Source organism: Emydura macquarii, unplaced genomic scaffold (assembly GCF_026122565.2).
Source record: "Emydura macquarii macquarii isolate MOO-44397 ecotype Brisbane River unplaced genomic scaffold, CSIRO-AGI_Emac_v2 contig_295, whole genome shotgun sequence".
Lineage (NCBI taxonomy): Eukaryota > Metazoa > Chordata > Testudines > Chelidae > Emydura > Emydura macquarii.
Window position 1 is genome coordinate 1861581 of NW_027130432.1, and position 18778 is coordinate 1880358.

An 18778-nucleotide genomic window follows, 5' to 3' on the forward strand; every position below is an offset into this window, starting at 1 on the left:
GAATGCTGTAGCCTATAGCCATTAATGTAAGGAATTTACAAAAAACTGCTCTATTCTGGTGATTGGTGGATAAATGGAGGTTTGGATATGCAATTTATTTGTAAAAATCAGTCTTTTTTAGTATTGAGATATGCATTTTTATAAACCATGTTCTGTGTTTGTACCTAGCACAACGGGGTCATGATCCAGGACTATGGCTCCTAGGCACTATTCCAGTACAAATAATTATAATTTATTAATTAATTTTAATAACAGGCGCTTTGGGAAGCTTATGCTGGGCAAGGAGAGGTGTGTGTCTGGGGGGAGGAGAACTGAAACCTTTGTTCCTTAGCTCAGTAGGGCAGTGCAAGGCAGATATAGCAAGGGACCTAGGGCACCCAAATCCTTGCAGGCAAATTATTTAAAAAAATTTTAGAAAGAATATTTAAGACACACTTACCTTCTTCACAGTAAAGCTTAAGTTGTATAAAGCAATGGCTGCACTACCTTCTTTTCCAGCTTCTCTGATTGATGTCTGAGTGTGAGAAAATACAGGCTCTGGTTTTGGTTGGTATTTATAAGCACTCTTCCCATTCAGAATGTTTTCATTATTTTTCTTCCTGCTGTGTTCATTCAGACATTCCCAAGACAGTGTAGCATTTTCCATTACCACAGCATTTTCTGAATATTTCAGTTGCCTTACATAAACAGGAGGAATTTCAGTTAGGAGAATTTTCTAAAATAAAAGAGATAAAGTTGAGACTGCTATTTATTTATTAAAATATGAAAAGTGGAAAGAAGTATTCTTTTGATTAATTCAGCTGACTGCTAACAACATGCTGGTGAAATGTGGTGAGAGTCTGGGCAAACTATTTAGCATAGAAGCAGAATCAGCACAGATATTGCTTTAGAAATACTGCAAAAAAGTTCTCAAGAGATTTTCACTTTTATGGATTCAAGAATTTGGATAAACATTTGAGCCTTTGTGCTCTGATCCTCTAAACCATTTGTGGTTCACCTTGAACAATTAATTTGTTTAGTTACAATAAAAGTCCTGTGACTAGTTCTAATACAAAGAGAACCATCATGTAAACCCTTAGGCATGTGAGAAGGCCCAATTGTTTCCAGGATCAGGGCTTTAGAGAGCTATTTGCTATACAAGACCATTTGATATTTGTTATATATAAAAAATATAATATTTTAGAAATATTGGCTGTTTCAGTATCTCCATGCAGTGAATGGCATTGATTGCTCTCTCCGTGATGCCAGGCATTTTTATGATAGCCACATTTGGATTAGTTCTACTTTGTTTCTCCTATCAATTGTCCCATAAGGCGGCACTGGAAATCAGAAAATTTCACAGTATAAACACACATACTGCTTCACTTAACAGTTGGTTTAGCAATTACTTTTAGGCTAACTCCTATTTTTTAAAAATAATTTTAAAACTCACTATTTCCAGTGCATTCTAACAGGAAACCAATTCTTTTTAATTTTTTTTTTCTCTTGCTTCATTAAATTTTTGTTTGTTCATCACCTAGCAAAATAGTGCCCTAGTCTTGGTTCAGGCTCTTAATTGCTACCGAAATACAAAAAATAACAATAGAGGAGGAGGGCAGTGGTGGCTTGCTGTTTGATGGATAATTATTCTTTTTTTTTATTATTATTGATACATTTCTAGTTGATTTTGCTTTAGAATTAAGTATTTAGGTGAGTGTAGTTTTCTTCTAATTATTTACTAAAGCTGTTACAATGCCTGACCATTGTAGTCAACGGGAGTCTTTCCATTGCTCTGAACAAAAAGTAAAACTATAATCTACATTAGGAGATTGTCCACTCTGAGAAATTAATTCAGATTAAGGTAGGGTGTGAATTCAAAACAGAAGAGCTATTTCTGATTAACTTCTTGTGTGAATGCTCTTATTTAAGAAGATTATTATTCCGATTCACTTTTAACGACTATGGTAGTGGATTAAAGTAAATTGGAATAAAGCAATTAATCCATGGAGTTAATCAGGAATAATTATTCCAGAATAACTCCCTATATTGACAGGCTCTTGTTTACACTTATCCAGAAAATTCCGCAAATATTTTAAGACCATGTTTTACCTTCAGTCTTGTTAGGGAAACTTTAGCTTCTGCTGCTGCTTTCACTGAGAAAGGCAAGATAGCAATTGAAAACTTCATTACATTAAACATGGCAATCACACTAAATGCCTGCAAAAGAAAAAGAAAAAAGGCTTTTACTGTTTTAGTGCTAACCATTATTTTGCATAAAAATTCTAAATGTGTTTTTGTATTATATTTTAAAGGGTAGGAAAAAAGATAGATATTTATATACTTTTTAATTTGTGTGGTTTTTATTTTCATAATTGCAATGTGAGTGGGTAAAAGTCAATGCAACTCATTCAATTTTTCAAGTCCTTATGAATATGCAAAATGGCATTGGTCCCATTACTGAACTTTCTGGAACATCAGTTTGAGGACTTGCAGCTATAAGGGCAAATTTTTCCTTGATCTCATGCCACTGATTTATGCGAGGTTAGGTGAGGGTAGAATTTGGCCTATTAACTATACAAGTCTCTGAACCCTTCCTGCCAGCCAACTTTCAATCCATCTTACTATTTTAGCAATGAAGCTTACATTTTTTTCTCTTGTCTACAAGCTGCATATGGGATACCTTAACAAAGGCTTCACTGGGATCCAAGTAACTCACATACATTGTTCTGCCTTTCTCTGTATGCTTTGTCACTACTTTAAAGAAATCAATCAGGCTTATTCTTAGTGAACCCATGTTGGCAAGTGGCTAACTTCTGTTTACATTTGAGTGAAACATTTCATGTCATCCCTAATAAATGAACCCAGTATTTTCATAAGACATATGAGGCTACTGATTTGTAATTAATGGCTTCTAGTATACTATGCATTTTAAAAATTAGTAGCACATCCACTTTCTTTCAGTCTGTGTGCATTTTCTGTTTATGAAGTTACATACAAAATAAAAAATTGTAAACCAGCTGTAGTGGAGAGTGCAAAGAAATAGTCACAGTTGCAGCCACTGCACAAACTTCCAGACACCCAAGGCTTCCTAGAGAAGCTGACACATATGCTCTGTCACATGGTAATAAGGGTCACAAGACTCATCTCAGGAGATTTCAACATCCACAAGGGCAAGGACTCTGATATCATAGCACAAAACCTCCTACCCAAACTCTTCATCTGTCTTTTCACATAGGGAATCTTTGAACTCCAACACACAAAGCATAAAATATGAAAGTACTATACACAAATATACAAAAAAATACCTGGAATAAACAATTGTTACAAATGCATCAGCAGATCTGCTTAGCAAAATAGGAGGTTGTGAAATACATTCCCTTTGTGCAATATTCTGCTCCAGCTTCCTGTTGAATACAAATCCAGTTCAAAGCTTCTGACCGGAAATTCAAAGCCTTCCATGTATCTTGCCCTGTCTAATTGAGAGAGCACCTCTATGGCCATGACTTCCCATGAGAGCTATGTCTGTCTCATTGGAACAATGAAACTATCAAAAAGCATGGGAAGGCATGTGAGCATGGGAGGCTGAACTTTCACAGGAGCTAGACCAAGACAATGGAATTTACTACCAGAAGTCGTCATGACAACTAATCTCACCATATTTAGAACAAAATCCAATGTTCATCCCTTTTGCTTAGCTTTATCCCAGTTTGCTCAATACACACACAAAGCCTATCAACTATTCAAGTTATATCACCTACATGCTAGGGAGGAAGAGAGAGACCACACTATTATTTCTATTTTTAAATATTTGGAAGTATTAGTATGCTGGGGGACATATAAGTGTATAGAAACACTGGATGAAATCCTGCCTCCATTTAAGTCAATGGCAAAATTCTGATAATATATCACAAATTATATTCTCTTTTATTGGCATTACATGGAATCTTTTCCCCTGGTTTTTGTTGTTTATTTTCCTTTTGTACGTCATCACTCATTTTGTAGTCACGTTTTTGCCAATAAAACCCCCTATATGTCAGTTTTTTTCTAACAAAACTTTCTCCTTTGCTTGTATGTTTATTCTACTGGCCTCTGTCTTTTCCCTAGCTATTGCTTTCTAAAATGGAATGCATCGTGCCGTGCACCAGACAGAATTTTGCATTAATCTGCATTGAGTCCTGTGTACAGGAAGGAATGGGTGGTGAATGATATTTTAAAGCATTTAAAAGACCATATATCTTCTTTTAAAAGCTTCACTAATTAGTAACCACTTTAATTTATTAACTGCAGCTTTACCATACAGTGTTTCATAGAAGCTACCCTTGTTTGTTAGCTTTCCTGTACAGATTGTATATAGCTATTAATTTTGGAGCTGACATTCATTAAAAATCCTAGAGAAAAGTAAGTACATTTAAGATATTCTACAAAGATATACAATACCATAAGGGAACAGGGACTTTTGGGAAAATATTTTTTTTTAAAAAGTCGTACAACTGATGCAGTTAGTTCTTTCTTTAAAAGGGTGTGTAAAACAAATGTCATGACAGTAGCCAGTGTTGAAACAATTGGTGTCAGAGCAGAGTTTACACTTTGTACATATCCTGCTTTTTCCAATATTTTCCTTTCCATATTTCTTATACCTGTGAAATACAAGAGATTTTAAAATATTATAACATAAAAAATGTGATAAAACAGATCTAACATTTTCAAGAGAAGACTATTCTAAACACTAAAGGCCTTTTTTATCCTGAGCCTGTATTTTGGAGACATTGATGTCAATTGAATTGCATACACCAATGGCAGTTTATGGCCCTAAATTTGATAGCTTTTGTGTTACCTTCTTGATGCTATTTCAGCATTGTTACTGCCTCTATTTTTCCCTTTAAACAAACAATCTTGTGATTAAGCAAAAGCCTAAATGATTGCCTTAAATATATACTTTAGGCTTTGCAGAAATTGATTTTGATTATTTTTATAGCTTCAATAGATATCAGTTTATTTTTTTCTATTTTTATTGATTTAAATAAATCAATTTTACAGTTGTGTAAAATTAGGGATTTAAGTATTTTTTTATTTTTCATTGATTTTAAATTTTCATTGTTGCAGAAAATTGGGGCGGTGTCAAACAATAATTAATGACAGAAGATGAGATTCAAAAAGTTAAAGCTCTATAACTATTAAAACACAAACTGTCAACATCATACATCAACATATAAAAAGTAAATATCCCTAAATCAAGCAGCATTTTTCTTACTTTGACAATCTATAAATTTCAGTTATTATTGATGGAAATATTTTTTGTTGGTTTGTGGGTGTATGGTGAAACTAACATTTCCCGATAAAAATCTAATACTTCCAAGACTATATTTTTGGCCTTTGAAAGCATTAAATAATGGATAATCAGTAAATAGTCATATATGTTTGCACTTAGGTTCAGTTAAATATATTGATTTTAGACATCTCTCTTTTCATTACTATGTTTACCTTACTAAACCTGTATTTTTGTATAAATATTTTATTTCCACATTTACTCTGAAATTCTGAAGGAAGTCATTATGAGGGCTACATTTAAGATAGGATAGTTTGCAATGAACAGGACAATGGGCTTGCTTTATACAGGTTCAGAACCCCAGTTTTGCTCTGAGTTTTGGGTTTGTGTGAAAATGCAAACTCAAAGTGGAAAGGGAGGGGGAAAATAAACAAAAAAAGTTTCTCAGTGAGTTGCACTGAATTTGATCAAAGTACCTCCACTTCAGTGATCCTTTCACCCTAATAAGCCTGGCCCTCTCTTCACTGGCCTGGAATCTGTCTACTCTCTTCCAAAGGTATCCCATCACTTACCTTTTGCAGACTTGAGGGCGCATCCAGCTCATCTAGTCTCTCTTATCTGAAGCCTTTAGAGGACTGTTTCTCTTCCATTCAGAGTAAGGATCTTCATGGGCATTGGGAAGCTTGTTTCCTTTGTCCTCTTCTCACTTAATGGTCCTCTCTTAGCCACCCCTACCCACTCCTTGCTGGTATACCCTGAAGCTGTCCCTCATGGTCTAAGATTTCCCCCTGCTCAGTCTAACCTGGCTGCTTCTGACTATTTTCCCCCATAGGCTTCCACTTGGTCTCACCCATATAGGGAAATTCATCGCTTATTTTTCCTTCATCTTCCTTTGACCATACATACAGCTTCTCTGGCCTCTGGTGCTCTGATTTCCCTTTCTAATTCTTTGGCCAGGATCATGGAAATTCAGGGTTACTCTCTACAGTAAGGGATTTGTGAGGTGGGGCTGCCTGGAGAAAGGGGAATATTGCAATAGAGGATGCAACGTTCCAGGAGCGTTCCCATCAGAGCAAGCAAAGAGGAACTATCTCCTGTGAAGAGATGCCATCCCATATGTACTCTTGAATTATGTTACCCTTTTTGTTCCTAATCACAATGTTTCTTATGTGCTGCCCTTTATCCCTATACATCTCCTGACATTACTACTTTCCAGTTTTTGGTCTCCCACTGAATAGATGAGTTTTGGGTCATTTTTACCCATGTATATTAGCTAAATCTAATTAGAGAATTAAGGAATCTGCAGTATCTGGGTGTCCATTAGTGTGATTTCTGGCCTTCCACATAGTAAGAGAGTTCTTTCGTTTCACCTCTCACCAGCCATGGCTACTGCTCCTCTGGGATGGAACACAGAACATGCAGAAGGAGTTACGTGATGCTTCAAGTTGGATTAACTTTCCACAGTTTTTACTGTGGGTATTCCCTGGTCATTGAGGAAACATATTATATTGCTTAACACAGCTCCTTTCCCCTGCACTGGTCACTGTCTCCCCCTTCCTTGCAGGTGGTAGGATCTATGGAATTTTGGTGGAGGAAGGAAAGATGACCTTGTAGAGACAGGAAACATCTCACAGAGTTGCTTTCCCCCTTCATGTTGTTCCACCAACATTTTTTCCACAGTTTGCTCTCTTTGGCTCCATTCAGTGGAGAAAACCGAACAGATTTATCAACATCCTTCTATGAGATAAATGGTTTTAAAAACTCTGAGAGCATGTTAAGTTTCTATAAGTCATGGATACTAAACAGAAAGATGCAGTTACCATTTTGTATACTACTGTACCTACCTATGATTGACTTTGCAAAATATTTTTCCCAAGCATACATTTTAATCAATTTAATGCATGTTAAAATTTCATTCATTGTTCGCACACGCTTATCAGTCACTGAAATAGCGGCTCGTCGGAATACAGATGTGAGCTTAGCCATGAGCATCTGCAATCGAGATGTAAAAATGCTATTAAAACATATCCTTAAAATGGAGACTTACAACTTCTAACAAAAAATGCGAATTTAAGCAAACATGCTTGAGCGTGTGATTGAACGTATGCTCACTACCTACAACTGGCTATAGTCCAGGGGCCAGTTGCCACATTTTTTAAAGTGACAGCATTATATTGCTACCTCACTAGCTAGTCTTTATACCTTTGAATGTTTTTCCTCCATATGCTTCCAAACTCTTCTATTGCTACTTATTATGGTGTTCCATTGGACACATTTAAGGCCTCATTCGGGCTTCCATTTTTGCATCCAGTAACATATAATATATAATGAGAAAGCTGTACAATATATATAAAAATGGAGGCCTGAATGAGAGAATGGAGTTATTTTGAATTTACCTGGGAGAAAAACTTGGCCCTTTATTGAATTCTTTAATAAAATATGATTTAAGATAAGGATTTTCAAAGGAGCCTAAGGAATCAGGCACCCAACTCCCCATTAAATTTTTGTACCTTATACCCTCAGGGTCTATTGAAAATCCCAGCTTTACACTTAACATTGATCAATGTGCATATAAAATTATTAGGAAAACTTATCACTTTACCTGTAGAGGTATAAATATAATATAAACAAATGTTCCTGTGAGTGCAGTGGGACCAAGAATAAGACAAGAATATATGGTACAAACGATCATTAGTGCAGGCACTGTAATTGGCAGAGGACAAAATAAGGCAGCTTCAAACATTCGATAGCCATCATTAGATAATACATTAATGACCTGCAAAAATAAAGAGAGATGAATAATTCTATCTTTTATCAAAAATATGTTTGTGCCCAAGAGTTTTTAAACCAATAATGTTTTTATAACCCCAGGAGTACGATTTTCAGGAGCCACTGTCCATATACTATTTATTAGTGCATCAAGATTTAAGTGGATATGCCATTTAAATTTATTTATTTTAGTATTTTTTTAAAAAACCACTCAGACATTAAAGGCCCCTTGCAGGTTAAGTAGTGGAATATGGTTATGAAAACGTACCTCACCAACAGAGATGTGTGTCAAAGATTTGAATGCTAATAGATATTCAAAAGCTACTGTTGATACAGCAACTTTTAATCGTATGGCTGTCCGGTAGTTGATGGCCCAAGTCAATGACCAAAATATTATTTTGGAAAATTCAGCAAGAAAAAGTACTATGCAGAGTCCAATTCCCTGAATGATGTCTTTGGAGACATTTTCACTATGCTGTAGAATTTTATGAATGATCACAGTCTGCAAAGAGATTTCAGAATTATTTTTTAAAATTGCATCATGAAAAATTTCACATCTGTTAACCTTTGGGCAGTTCAATACTGCAAAGTCAGGAACTGCTGCTTCAACAGATACCTCTGCAATACACATGCCTTTCAGTGGCATGGAAAATATATACACGACATATACATGCCTCCCCCAGCAATGGTATATGTAGCAATGTAGATGGTGAGGCACTGCTTAGATGAGTAGAGTAAAGACATGGCTGAACCATGTGGGAATGTACCCTATATGACTCTGAAGTGCATCCCCCATCTATACTGCTATTTTTAGCACTGTAATGTTATGCTGCATATCCATTGCCGGAGTCCTTCCCCACTGCAGGGAAAGGCTCAAGCAGCATGGAGGTAGCAGAGAAAAGCCATCAGCAGCTCCTTTCACCCCAAGCATCTTTTTTTGCTGTCTCCCCTCCCAGAGTCTTTCCCCACTGTCTGCTCTCCCTCCTCCGAGAGTCTTTCACTGACATATGTAGCTACACATCACACTGTGGACACAGCTGGCTTTTCTCTGCAGGGTGTAGCTACACGTACCCTACACACCTCTGCAAGTGGTGTACAGTGTAGGCATACCCAGCATGGTACCATATGGAATTTATGCATAAAATAATAGCGGTTTTTGGAAGGAAAGTACATTTTACATTAATGAGGTACTAAAGAATAGGTACTCAGATACTATGGTAATGAATGCAGTACAATGCCGGGCTAGATTCTAATAGCTAGCTACCAGTTATCTATCTGTATACCAGTATCTGTCACATTTGAGAACTGGATTCCTTATAAAAACCTCATATTATAATGATTGCCTTCTGAGAAGAATAAAACATAAAGACATACTTCTAAATTAACTTTTAGTTATTGCAACAATCTTTGATATGGTAACTTTTGAATTCAATACTTTGATTAATAGATATTACAACCTCAAAAGCTGGCACTGAGTAAAACTGAATGAACAGTGACATTAGCACTCTGCCATTTTGCCTGAAGAGATGGTTTGATGACCAGTCTCTACAAAAATCAAAAGATGTAAACTATCAAGTTTACATTTACCTATTTGTTCTATAATTGTCCTTATTATAGCCCAATCCAAAGCCCACTGAAGTTAGAAGGATTCCTATTTTCTTCAGTGGGTTTTGGATCAAGTCCTATAAGACTGCCTTATCTTGTGTTTTTGTAGGAGGAGAATCAATCAATGGAGTCAGCTACTTTCCAGACTCTTAGCCAGGTTTCTGGACATAATATAGGTAGAGACATTCAACTTAAGAATACTCTTGAACACACTGCATTGTGGAAAATGAATTCTCATATACACACAGCTCCCATCCTATTTTAAGGGAATATCTCCAATAGGCCACTTCACATCTTGCAACAGGTGATCCACTGCTAACTGATTCCACGACTAGCAGTAGGACAATAAAGTCATAGGGGTAAGAGCTGACCTTCGAGAACAAACCACACCTATTAGAGATGTCAGTAGCGGAAAAATACATTCACAATTCACAAACAAGATGACTAAATCTGATTCCTAATTCAATCTAAATACGTTTGCACCAAGTTTTTCTGTGAACATTCGTTCGATTGATTTTCATTCACATGAATATTTGGGGAAAAGCTTAAAACTGTGCAGATATGGGTATTTATGTGAATATGTTATGTCTATACATTGAGTGTTACTTGGCAGCACTAACTGACACATCTATCCAGGGTCTTCTGCTAATGGAGCTGTACCACTGTCACCAATAGTAGGAAATTAAGCACCCTCTGTTATTTCTCCTATCACTGCTTCTGTTTGTAAAGCTTAGATAGTCCAATCCGAGAACAAGAAATCATACCATGTAACTTAAGTGACTAGATACGCAAATTGAATATCAGATTCTGAATATCAAATAGCCAAAGGAGCATTTGCCATGAAAAGTTCATAAAAACATTAGACCTGAATTATGTTTGCAGCAACTATTAATCAAACTATAAATAATTAACAAATTAATAAAAATCATGATAATTTTGGTAACAATTTGACATTAGAAATTAGGCAAATCCAAAGAATAAATTGTTACAACAATTAGTTTGACCAACCCTTAGACCTGCAAACATGTTTGATTAAAATGTTTCCAGAATTGGATCATCTACAATATTTAGATTTACTTGAAAAATTAACGTTTCCCCCAACAAGTAGAGCCCTTTGTATAAAATAGGAAGCTACATAGAAGGATACAGTAAAGCTAAATTATTACAAATGTTAATTTGAAAGAGTCCTACTGCTTAACAAGACATCTGTAGAGAATAAGGGAGTTACATGTAGTATTTTTTATAGATATCTTATGCACCACAGTTGATCTATTAACTTGCCTAACTGCAAGGAGTTAAGTCAAAGGAGCTGTTAAGGGGGGAGCAAACAGAAAATGAAACAATGGCAAAAATATGGTGCTATCATAAGGACTACTAAGGCTCCTTGGAGAAAAAACTGGGGAAACTATTAAATGAGAGCTACCCCCAGCTTCACACTGACATAGTTTACTTTTCAGAGGATGATCCTATGTCTTAAAGTTGCCAGCTTACAAGAAGAGAAGGAGAGAGGGCAGTCATAGAATCATAGAAGACAGTAGCAACGGATAGAGATGAGACTAACAGAGAGCACATGCTGTGAGCAGGACATTCTGCTTCTCCCAGCTGGAGATAGGAATGAGCTGGACCTACCTGAACTCTGGAGAGAGAAGTTAAGCTTAGGTAAGGAAATGTGTGTTAGGCTCCTTTTGATGTCCATTTTCCTTAATGCTGTGTTCCCTTTGACAATTAAATTATGTTTTGATTTGAAGATATGTTTGTGTCACTGCAAACAGAATGTCTTAGTCCCAGGAAGAAAAGGATTCCAGGTGCCAAACACAACTGGGATTGTCATGTTAACAGGGTTGGGAAAAGGAGGGGAAGAAGGTGCAACACAGATATTCCGTCTGAGTAGTTTGAGTGTGTGGTTCCATCCCGAGCATCGTGTAGAAAGTCAAGCCTGTCATGTGAGGGATGTACTTGAGAGGGCCTAAAAGGGATCTAAGTGCAGCTCGCCCTGTAATTGTGACAATAGTCCAGGATTGCTTATCCTAATAATTTTTCTTTTTGGGAATTCTGTTGCAGCTATTGGTTTACTCCTGTGGGGAGTATTCCTAGTTACAGAAGGCTAGAATTAAACATTGTTCTGGGTAGTATGGTTAGGGCCCATTTTTCTTGCCAAAGTGCTTTTGACTCTGCCTGGCTCTTACCTAGGTGCACAGAGAGAAAGGGTGGAGTTAAGGGGTCCATGGAAGGATCAGGCAGAATTGTAGTTCTTGCACCCTGGGAAGCACAAATACAGCAATGATCTTATCCTCTGGGGGATTGGAGGAGGCAGGGCATAGCTCTGCCCCCTCCTATACACTAGTCAGTGGATGTGGTGGCCATGCAGCGGGAAAGTAAACTACAGTCCAAGGCAGAACACCTGCTTATAAATTCACAAAAACTACCAATGAAAGTTAGTTGGAGTGAAGGAAACCCCACTAATAGATTTTAAAAGTCAAGTGAATTTAGTTTGCCATTTATAAAATGGCATCACTGGAAATCTTCAAATCTATGCTTAATCTTGGAATAATGATTGTGAAATTAATAGGAACAAACATAGTGCAATTAATATTTTATTTTTATTTTTTAAGTATGTCTCAGTTATAAAGGGTTTATGTCTGCTCTTGGCAGATAGGAAAAGGTTAGAGACAAGGAATTGACTCAGGAAGACAAAAGAGCAAAAATAAATGAGTATGTGTCTAGTTGTCTATCGGCTGCTATTTTTAAAATTATTTACAAATTTAGAAAGCCTTTAAATTGCTATTTCACTGAGCAAATACCAATGTCAGCATTCATTTCTGGTTGTGGTCTCTGTGCAAGCAGATTCTGAAATTAGATACTTGAATTGTTGGCCCAATAGAAATATTTGTCCACTCTTGATATCCTGATAAAAACCACTGAAATCAGCTCAGGTTGCTAGTCAGCAAAAATTGCTGCTATTCTGTGAGGGAGCTATGAACAAATACATTAATTGATAAAACTGTGATAATGGGGATTTCAACTGGGTGTGCTAAACTGGTCAATTGTCACATCCAGGCAAGGTTTAACAATTGCTTCAACAATTGCTTTTGCAACAAATAGTTCCAAAGGCAGAGATTAGTCCAAATTACCACACACAGTAAGTTGGTTCAAGAACTATAATAGAGCCACTAAGTAATATTGACTGCAATATATTAAGTTCAACATCTTTGGAGGAGGAATCACACCAAAAGTTAGTATAATGAGGCTAAACTTTAGAAGGACAGCAAATTAAAAGCTGATAAAAGGAAAGACCATAACACAAAGCTTAATTAACCAATGGAACTCATTGCTACAAGATATCATTGAGACCAAATGCTTATTAGGATTCAGAAAAAGAATTAGACGTTTCTATGGCTAATGAGAATATCCACAGTTACATGGAACAGGAATAAAAAATGGACACTACCCTCTGACAGGAATTTGGGCCTTCAGCAGAGCTAGTTTAGCAACAGGGTCTGCAGCAGACATTCTCTGGACAATCTAATGAGCACAGCTGGCCTGTGGCTGCCTGATTGGTTACACAGCCTATTTGATTGGAAGAGTCTGCAGACTAGCTCTTAAACCCAGCAGCAACAGCAGTTTAGTGGCTGCTGAAAGCATTTGCCTATGGGTAGTAATAGCTCCTGAGCATGCTTGTTCCTAGGCCTGCTCCTGCCTTGGACCCAGACCTGTTTCTGTCTTGCCAGGTAACCACGTATTTAGGGGGGAGAGTCCCAGAGCCTGGGCTCCAGCCTGAGCATGGACGTCTACACTGCAATTTTATAGTCCCACCGTCCAAGCTCCATGAGCCCAAGTCAGCAGATATGGGCCAGCCATGGGTATTTTGGTTGCAGTGTAGACGTACCCTAAGGCTCTCAGTTCATCTCATCCCACAAACAGTTTTAAAAAATAACTGGAAATCACAGATGTGGTGGAATAATTAGATTTGTCAGTTTATTCTGAAATCTTTGCCTTACCTGGGTTTTCTCCTTACTCTCAAGTTCTTCTCAAACAGATAATAGCTCTCTCAAGTCTATAGAAATATCTTTTTGAAAATCATCAAAGAATGGTGAAGCAAAGTTTCCCCCCAGAACCTGCCATTTCTACTCTGAGAGGCTGTAAATTTTAAGCAATAAATAAAGATAGGTGAGTGCCAAGCACTGTGGAATTTAGATATGTTCACATACACCAATCTGGAAGTTTGGATCTATCAAACTTTGAAGATGGCCCTGTATTCCACCCCCTTCTTGTATGGACACTGCCCCATCCCTGCAACAGGCTCTGGCTCCTCTATTTGATGTCATTGCTTCTAGAGGCCTTCGCTGCCTTGATTTTCTATAGCAGGAACTATTTTGTATCTCTTTTTCTTTTAAAAGGTTGTTAAAACTAGGGTGACCAGATAGCAAATATGAAAAATCAGGACAGAATGAGGGGGGATAATAGTCACCTATAAAAGAAAATGCTCTGAATATCGGGACTGTCCCTATAAAATCAGGACACCTGGTCACCCTAGTTAAAACCCCCATTCCTTTGTATCTGCTTGCTATAGAGATTCTCAATAAACAATCTTTTCCTTTGTGATTGTGAGATAGATGATACAACTGAGATTTTTGAGATGGTCAGAAGTTAATGTGACATTTTTATGGGGGCATTTTTACAGTGCAAGTTATTTTTAGTACTTATGTACACATTCTAGACAAAGCATATTTGCCAAACAAGCTCATGTGCTTGCATACTTATATAGGTAATCTAAACATAATTGATACGATACAAACATTGAACTCCTGACTTCACAACAGAAATTGCAATTGTCAACAGAATAATAATGCAGAATACTCTTAAAATCTGCAAATGATGTAACATACTGTGTGAAGTAAACATACTGTGATACCATGACTAGGTACTCAGACTACAATGATGGGTAGAAGCACTCAGACTGTTTCAGACTAATGGAACCTTGGTGTTAGGGGTCTCTGTAAAGAATTAATTACTTTAATAACAAAATTACTTAACATTTATATTGATTTGTCATATATGAAATATGGAGATTCTATATATATGTATGAACAGCTAGCTAGCCTTGAACTCTTCCTAAACTCTTAGGAGTTGAAGCTCATGTTATATGTTGCCAGAAAGCTCCCTTAGATTTGCAATAAAACATCAGATTTGACCCGTACCTTTCAAGATGCCTTACTTAGAGATGAGACATTGTTTTATAAAAAACAAAGATTAAAGGGGTAGACTTATTTGGTTTTGAGATATCCATGAGATCCGCTCATTACAGGCAATTGATGAGGCTAATGTCCTTTAATGCTCGTTAATTCTTTAAAATTCCATCAATAAGTGAGCAACAAAAAATTGTCTCAATTTTTCATGTTTGGTTCACAAGAGGTAGTTCATTTTAGGGTACTGCAATTAATCTGTTAAAGGGTAAATCCTACCCTCACTTCTCTACAGCCATGGAGGCTCTCCTGGTAGTGGAACTGCCAACGTGCAAATTAGAGTGAGTGTTCTGAAAGCTCTATAAAGGTTGTACACCCTGGATTGGCATAGTTCAGAGTTATCTCAGTGGGCAGCCCCCTGCATGCCAGCCACAAGGAGCAAATGCGTTTTGGGACAGCACTAAAGGATCTGCTATTACATAGATCCGCATGTCTTCTCTCCACTGCAGAAGGGAGTGATGGAACTACAGAGGTAATTCAGATACAAAGCAGTTCCATTACTGTTTTTTACCTTTAATAACAGAATTAGGCTAAGCCAATTGCTATCTGATTTAAGTGTGCCCACATAGGGGCTTGCACCAGTTTAACTAACTGGATTTTAAACACTATTTTAATTAAACTAGTGCAACTTTCGTTGCCTGATATGCCTTCCCTATGAAGCATGGCTTATATAAGTATATTCTTCATATAATCTGAACATATGATGTCTTTTAATTATTATGCTATTCTTTGCACACACAAAAGAAGGTGTGTTGGGTGGGTGGGAAAGAGCTCTGCAGAGGAAATAAACCAAGGAAAAACCCAGTTTTGTAATCCTGCTGCTTGTTCAGATTGTGAGAACATGGAAACAAAAAATAATTGTTTCCTAACTTTCTGCATTATTTACTTGTCACTGTTTCCTCTAAATTCCTGTTATAAATTTCTTTGAAAGAACATCTGTGGAAAAGAAAAACAAAGGTGTGAGCCCTTTTAAAAAGGTGAACAGATATTTTTGGAAGGTTTTTGGCAACATTTAACCAACTGTAGTCCAAACTCTTTCCTGTTTCTTTGTTCTGTGTCATTTTGTTGTTAACATAGCCCAAATAAAGCTTGGATACTACAGCTCAAAGTATGCTACTGGACATGAAGAAGTAATTATCTGGAACAAAAGACAAACTACACTCATCAGCCTAATAATCATTTCTAGACCATTTCATTAATATCCATTAAAGCAGAAGACAGAATAAAATAATAACCACACAGAATAATGTAAAAATATTTAACTGAAAATAATGCTATAAAATTGACTGTGAAATTATTGATCAATATGGAACTACTTACTGGACCTAAAGCAGCCAAGATAATACAAATAAAATTTACTATCACATCCACCAAAATTCTTGTTCTTTGAAATTTAAGAACTACTCTGCCCAAAGAAGCTTTTTCAGGCCCAAGTCTTGCAAGCTCTGCTTCCCAAAGGAGTCGAAATCTGGAGAAAAAAATATCCCCACATTTTAAGGAAGTGAAGGTTAAATAGAATGGCATAGCATTTCTTCTACTCACAACAGTTTATAAGAAATATATATGAAACTGCTACTATGATAAAATTCATTTCCTCATCCTGTCAATCAATAGCTATAGAAATCTAAAAATTACAGAGATAACATTTTTATAGATTAACAATTTGTGAAGGGAATTCATTATTCAATGTGACTCCTCTCAGAAAATTATCTCATTGAAAACATTAAAATTTGCAATCTGAAGACAGATATTCTTAACTGTTCAGCTAAGTGTGTGTATACCAAAATGGACTGGGTTGAAATAGTTTTCAAAATCTCAGAAAATTAATTGGTTGCTGACGGTACTTAGGACTGAACTAATGAATACTACAACCACTAAATCAAAGTTACATTGGGAAAAGCATATTAAGGATCCTTTCTATTTATGTGCAGAATTCACAAGTCCTTTCAAAGAGCTTTGCAATGCATTTAGGCTCAATCCTGTATGATGCTGACATTCTGCTCCTGATCCAACAACACATTTAAACATATGTTTAAAGTTAATATACTTAAGTGCGTTGTTGGATTTGGGTCAGAATGTTCAGCACCTGTCAGGATTGAGCCCTTTGGGTCTGATTCAAATTCCATTAATGTCAATGGAAAGACTCCCATGGATTTCAGTGGGCTTTGGACCAGAACCTGTAGTGCCATAGCTGAAGAGCCTTGTCTGCCATACAGAAGGCTTAAATTTTGGAGGGAGTTCTTGATTTTAGCACACCTGGTCTTCATTGTGGGGAGTTTCCCCCACAATTCGGCTTCTTGCAAAGTGGAATCCTTGTATAAGATACAGGGGGAAAGAATAAATGGAAAAGCAAAAAAAAGAAAAGACTCTCAAGAAGTTTTGTTTCTTTCTCCTTTCTTCTGTATCTTTTTCAAAAAACAATCCCAACCAGTTGGGTTTTTTTCTATTCCTTTCTCTTTCTCCTTTTTTCAAAACTGTGTTCTTAAGGATCCTGCACTGAGTCAAACAGTAGGAAACATGAAACATTTTGCAGCTAAAAACTTCTATTATGTATTATATCTAGTGCCCTCCAGAAGTCTCAAAAAATGACTCAATAAAAACACCACATAAGGAGGAATCTTACAATAATTGAAATAGAAATAGTGCTACCTTTTTGCATTTGGCTCTGAACTATCATGACATGATAATGGAGGTAAGGTGTCCACATTGATATTGTGTCTATATCCTTTGATCATTAAAGATGAAAGCCAAGAATACGTAGCAAATGAGAACAGCCCTGCATCATCCATTGGGTTAACAGCAGATCTAGGGGGAAAAATACAAGCTACTAATACAATGTTCAAGTTAATTTCAGAGTTGGTTCACTGACCTTCCAAATGTTATCTATAGAAAATTATGTTTTCTGAGCCATATATTGACCTTTTAAGCAGAGACCATCATGCATCCCTTAGCAGAGTGATAGATAGCATGAGCACACCACTTATTAATTAATGATAATGCAAGGTCACAGTGATTGGGTGAGAATCTAGCCTGTAGCTTCCAAAGCATGCTGCGTGCTCAGCTTCTGAGATAAAAATCAGCTTCATTAGTTGAAGTCAACTGGCATTTGTTGTTTTTAATCAGTATCCTCCTCAGATAATGCTACAGGGCATATACAGAGCGTCAGAATAGCCACTCACACTAGCTTTCTACAATGCTGAAATGTCAGATTCTTTCAGTTTAGCTCAGTTCAGGTTATGCCTAAAAATTGTCTTGACAATGTATTAATGTAGCTAACCACCTATATGTAAGTGAGCCACAGTTAGTAGTTCATGAAAACATAGTTAATGCAAATTCAACCACTCTGTAGATTTTTTTAGTACATTATATTTCAGTTATAAATAAATGTGACTTGCTTTGCTTTGTGGCGGATAGGAATCATTGTTTTTAAACTAGGTTCATATTTGTGGTGAAAGGTCCTTTCATCATCTTGTATATCTAGATCAGGTAGCAGAAAAGGCGCTGAAGTAACCATTGTGCTGTTTTGCAGGTACCAAGGTTCCTTGTGCTCAGTCAGATTTCTACTGAAGTAAAATTAAAAAAAAAAATAGAACATATTAGGTTTAATTACATTTATTTAAGTAACATTTAAAAATATGTAGTAAAGCCCATAACCATTTTCAAACCCCAACAATATCTCATTATTGGTGATAAGGCTGGAAAGGATCTCCATGGTCATCTATTTCATCCCCTTGCACACATGTATAAATACACACACTCTCTCTCTCCCCATTTATAATGATCCTGCTATCATGGTGATTCAGTAACCAGAACTATAAAAATGTAAAAGCTGTCAAAGCTTTTTGCCTGTGCCTTCTGATGTACAGAAAAACCACATTAAATACCTTCACACACAGCATCTCTCAAAAATCAGGTC

The 18778-nt window shown here is 36.6% G+C and overlaps 1 protein-coding gene across 1 annotated transcript in view; it reads right to left on the reverse strand.

Moving 5' to 3' along the window:
* LOC137154521 (ATP-binding cassette sub-family C member 12-like) overlaps positions 1–18391 on the reverse strand; it is a 64850-nt gene extending 46459 nt beyond the window's left edge. The window contains exons 1-9 of the mRNA XM_067550239.1: positions 18258–18391; positions 17512–17667; positions 16183–16330; positions 8283–8516; positions 7848–8021; positions 7090–7237; positions 4468–4616; positions 2089–2196; positions 440–715 (exon numbers count right to left, since the gene is read on the reverse strand). Of these exons, the coding sequence (XP_067406340.1) occupies positions 440–715; positions 2089–2196; positions 4468–4616; positions 7090–7237; positions 7848–8021; positions 8283–8516; positions 16183–16330; positions 17512–17667; positions 18258–18376 (1512 nt within the window). The 5' untranslated portion in view covers positions 18377–18391. The remainder of the gene's footprint in view (positions 1–439; positions 716–2088; positions 2197–4467; positions 4617–7089; positions 7238–7847; positions 8022–8282; positions 8517–16182; positions 16331–17511; positions 17668–18257) is intronic.
* Positions 18392–18778: the final 387 nt, after the last annotated feature.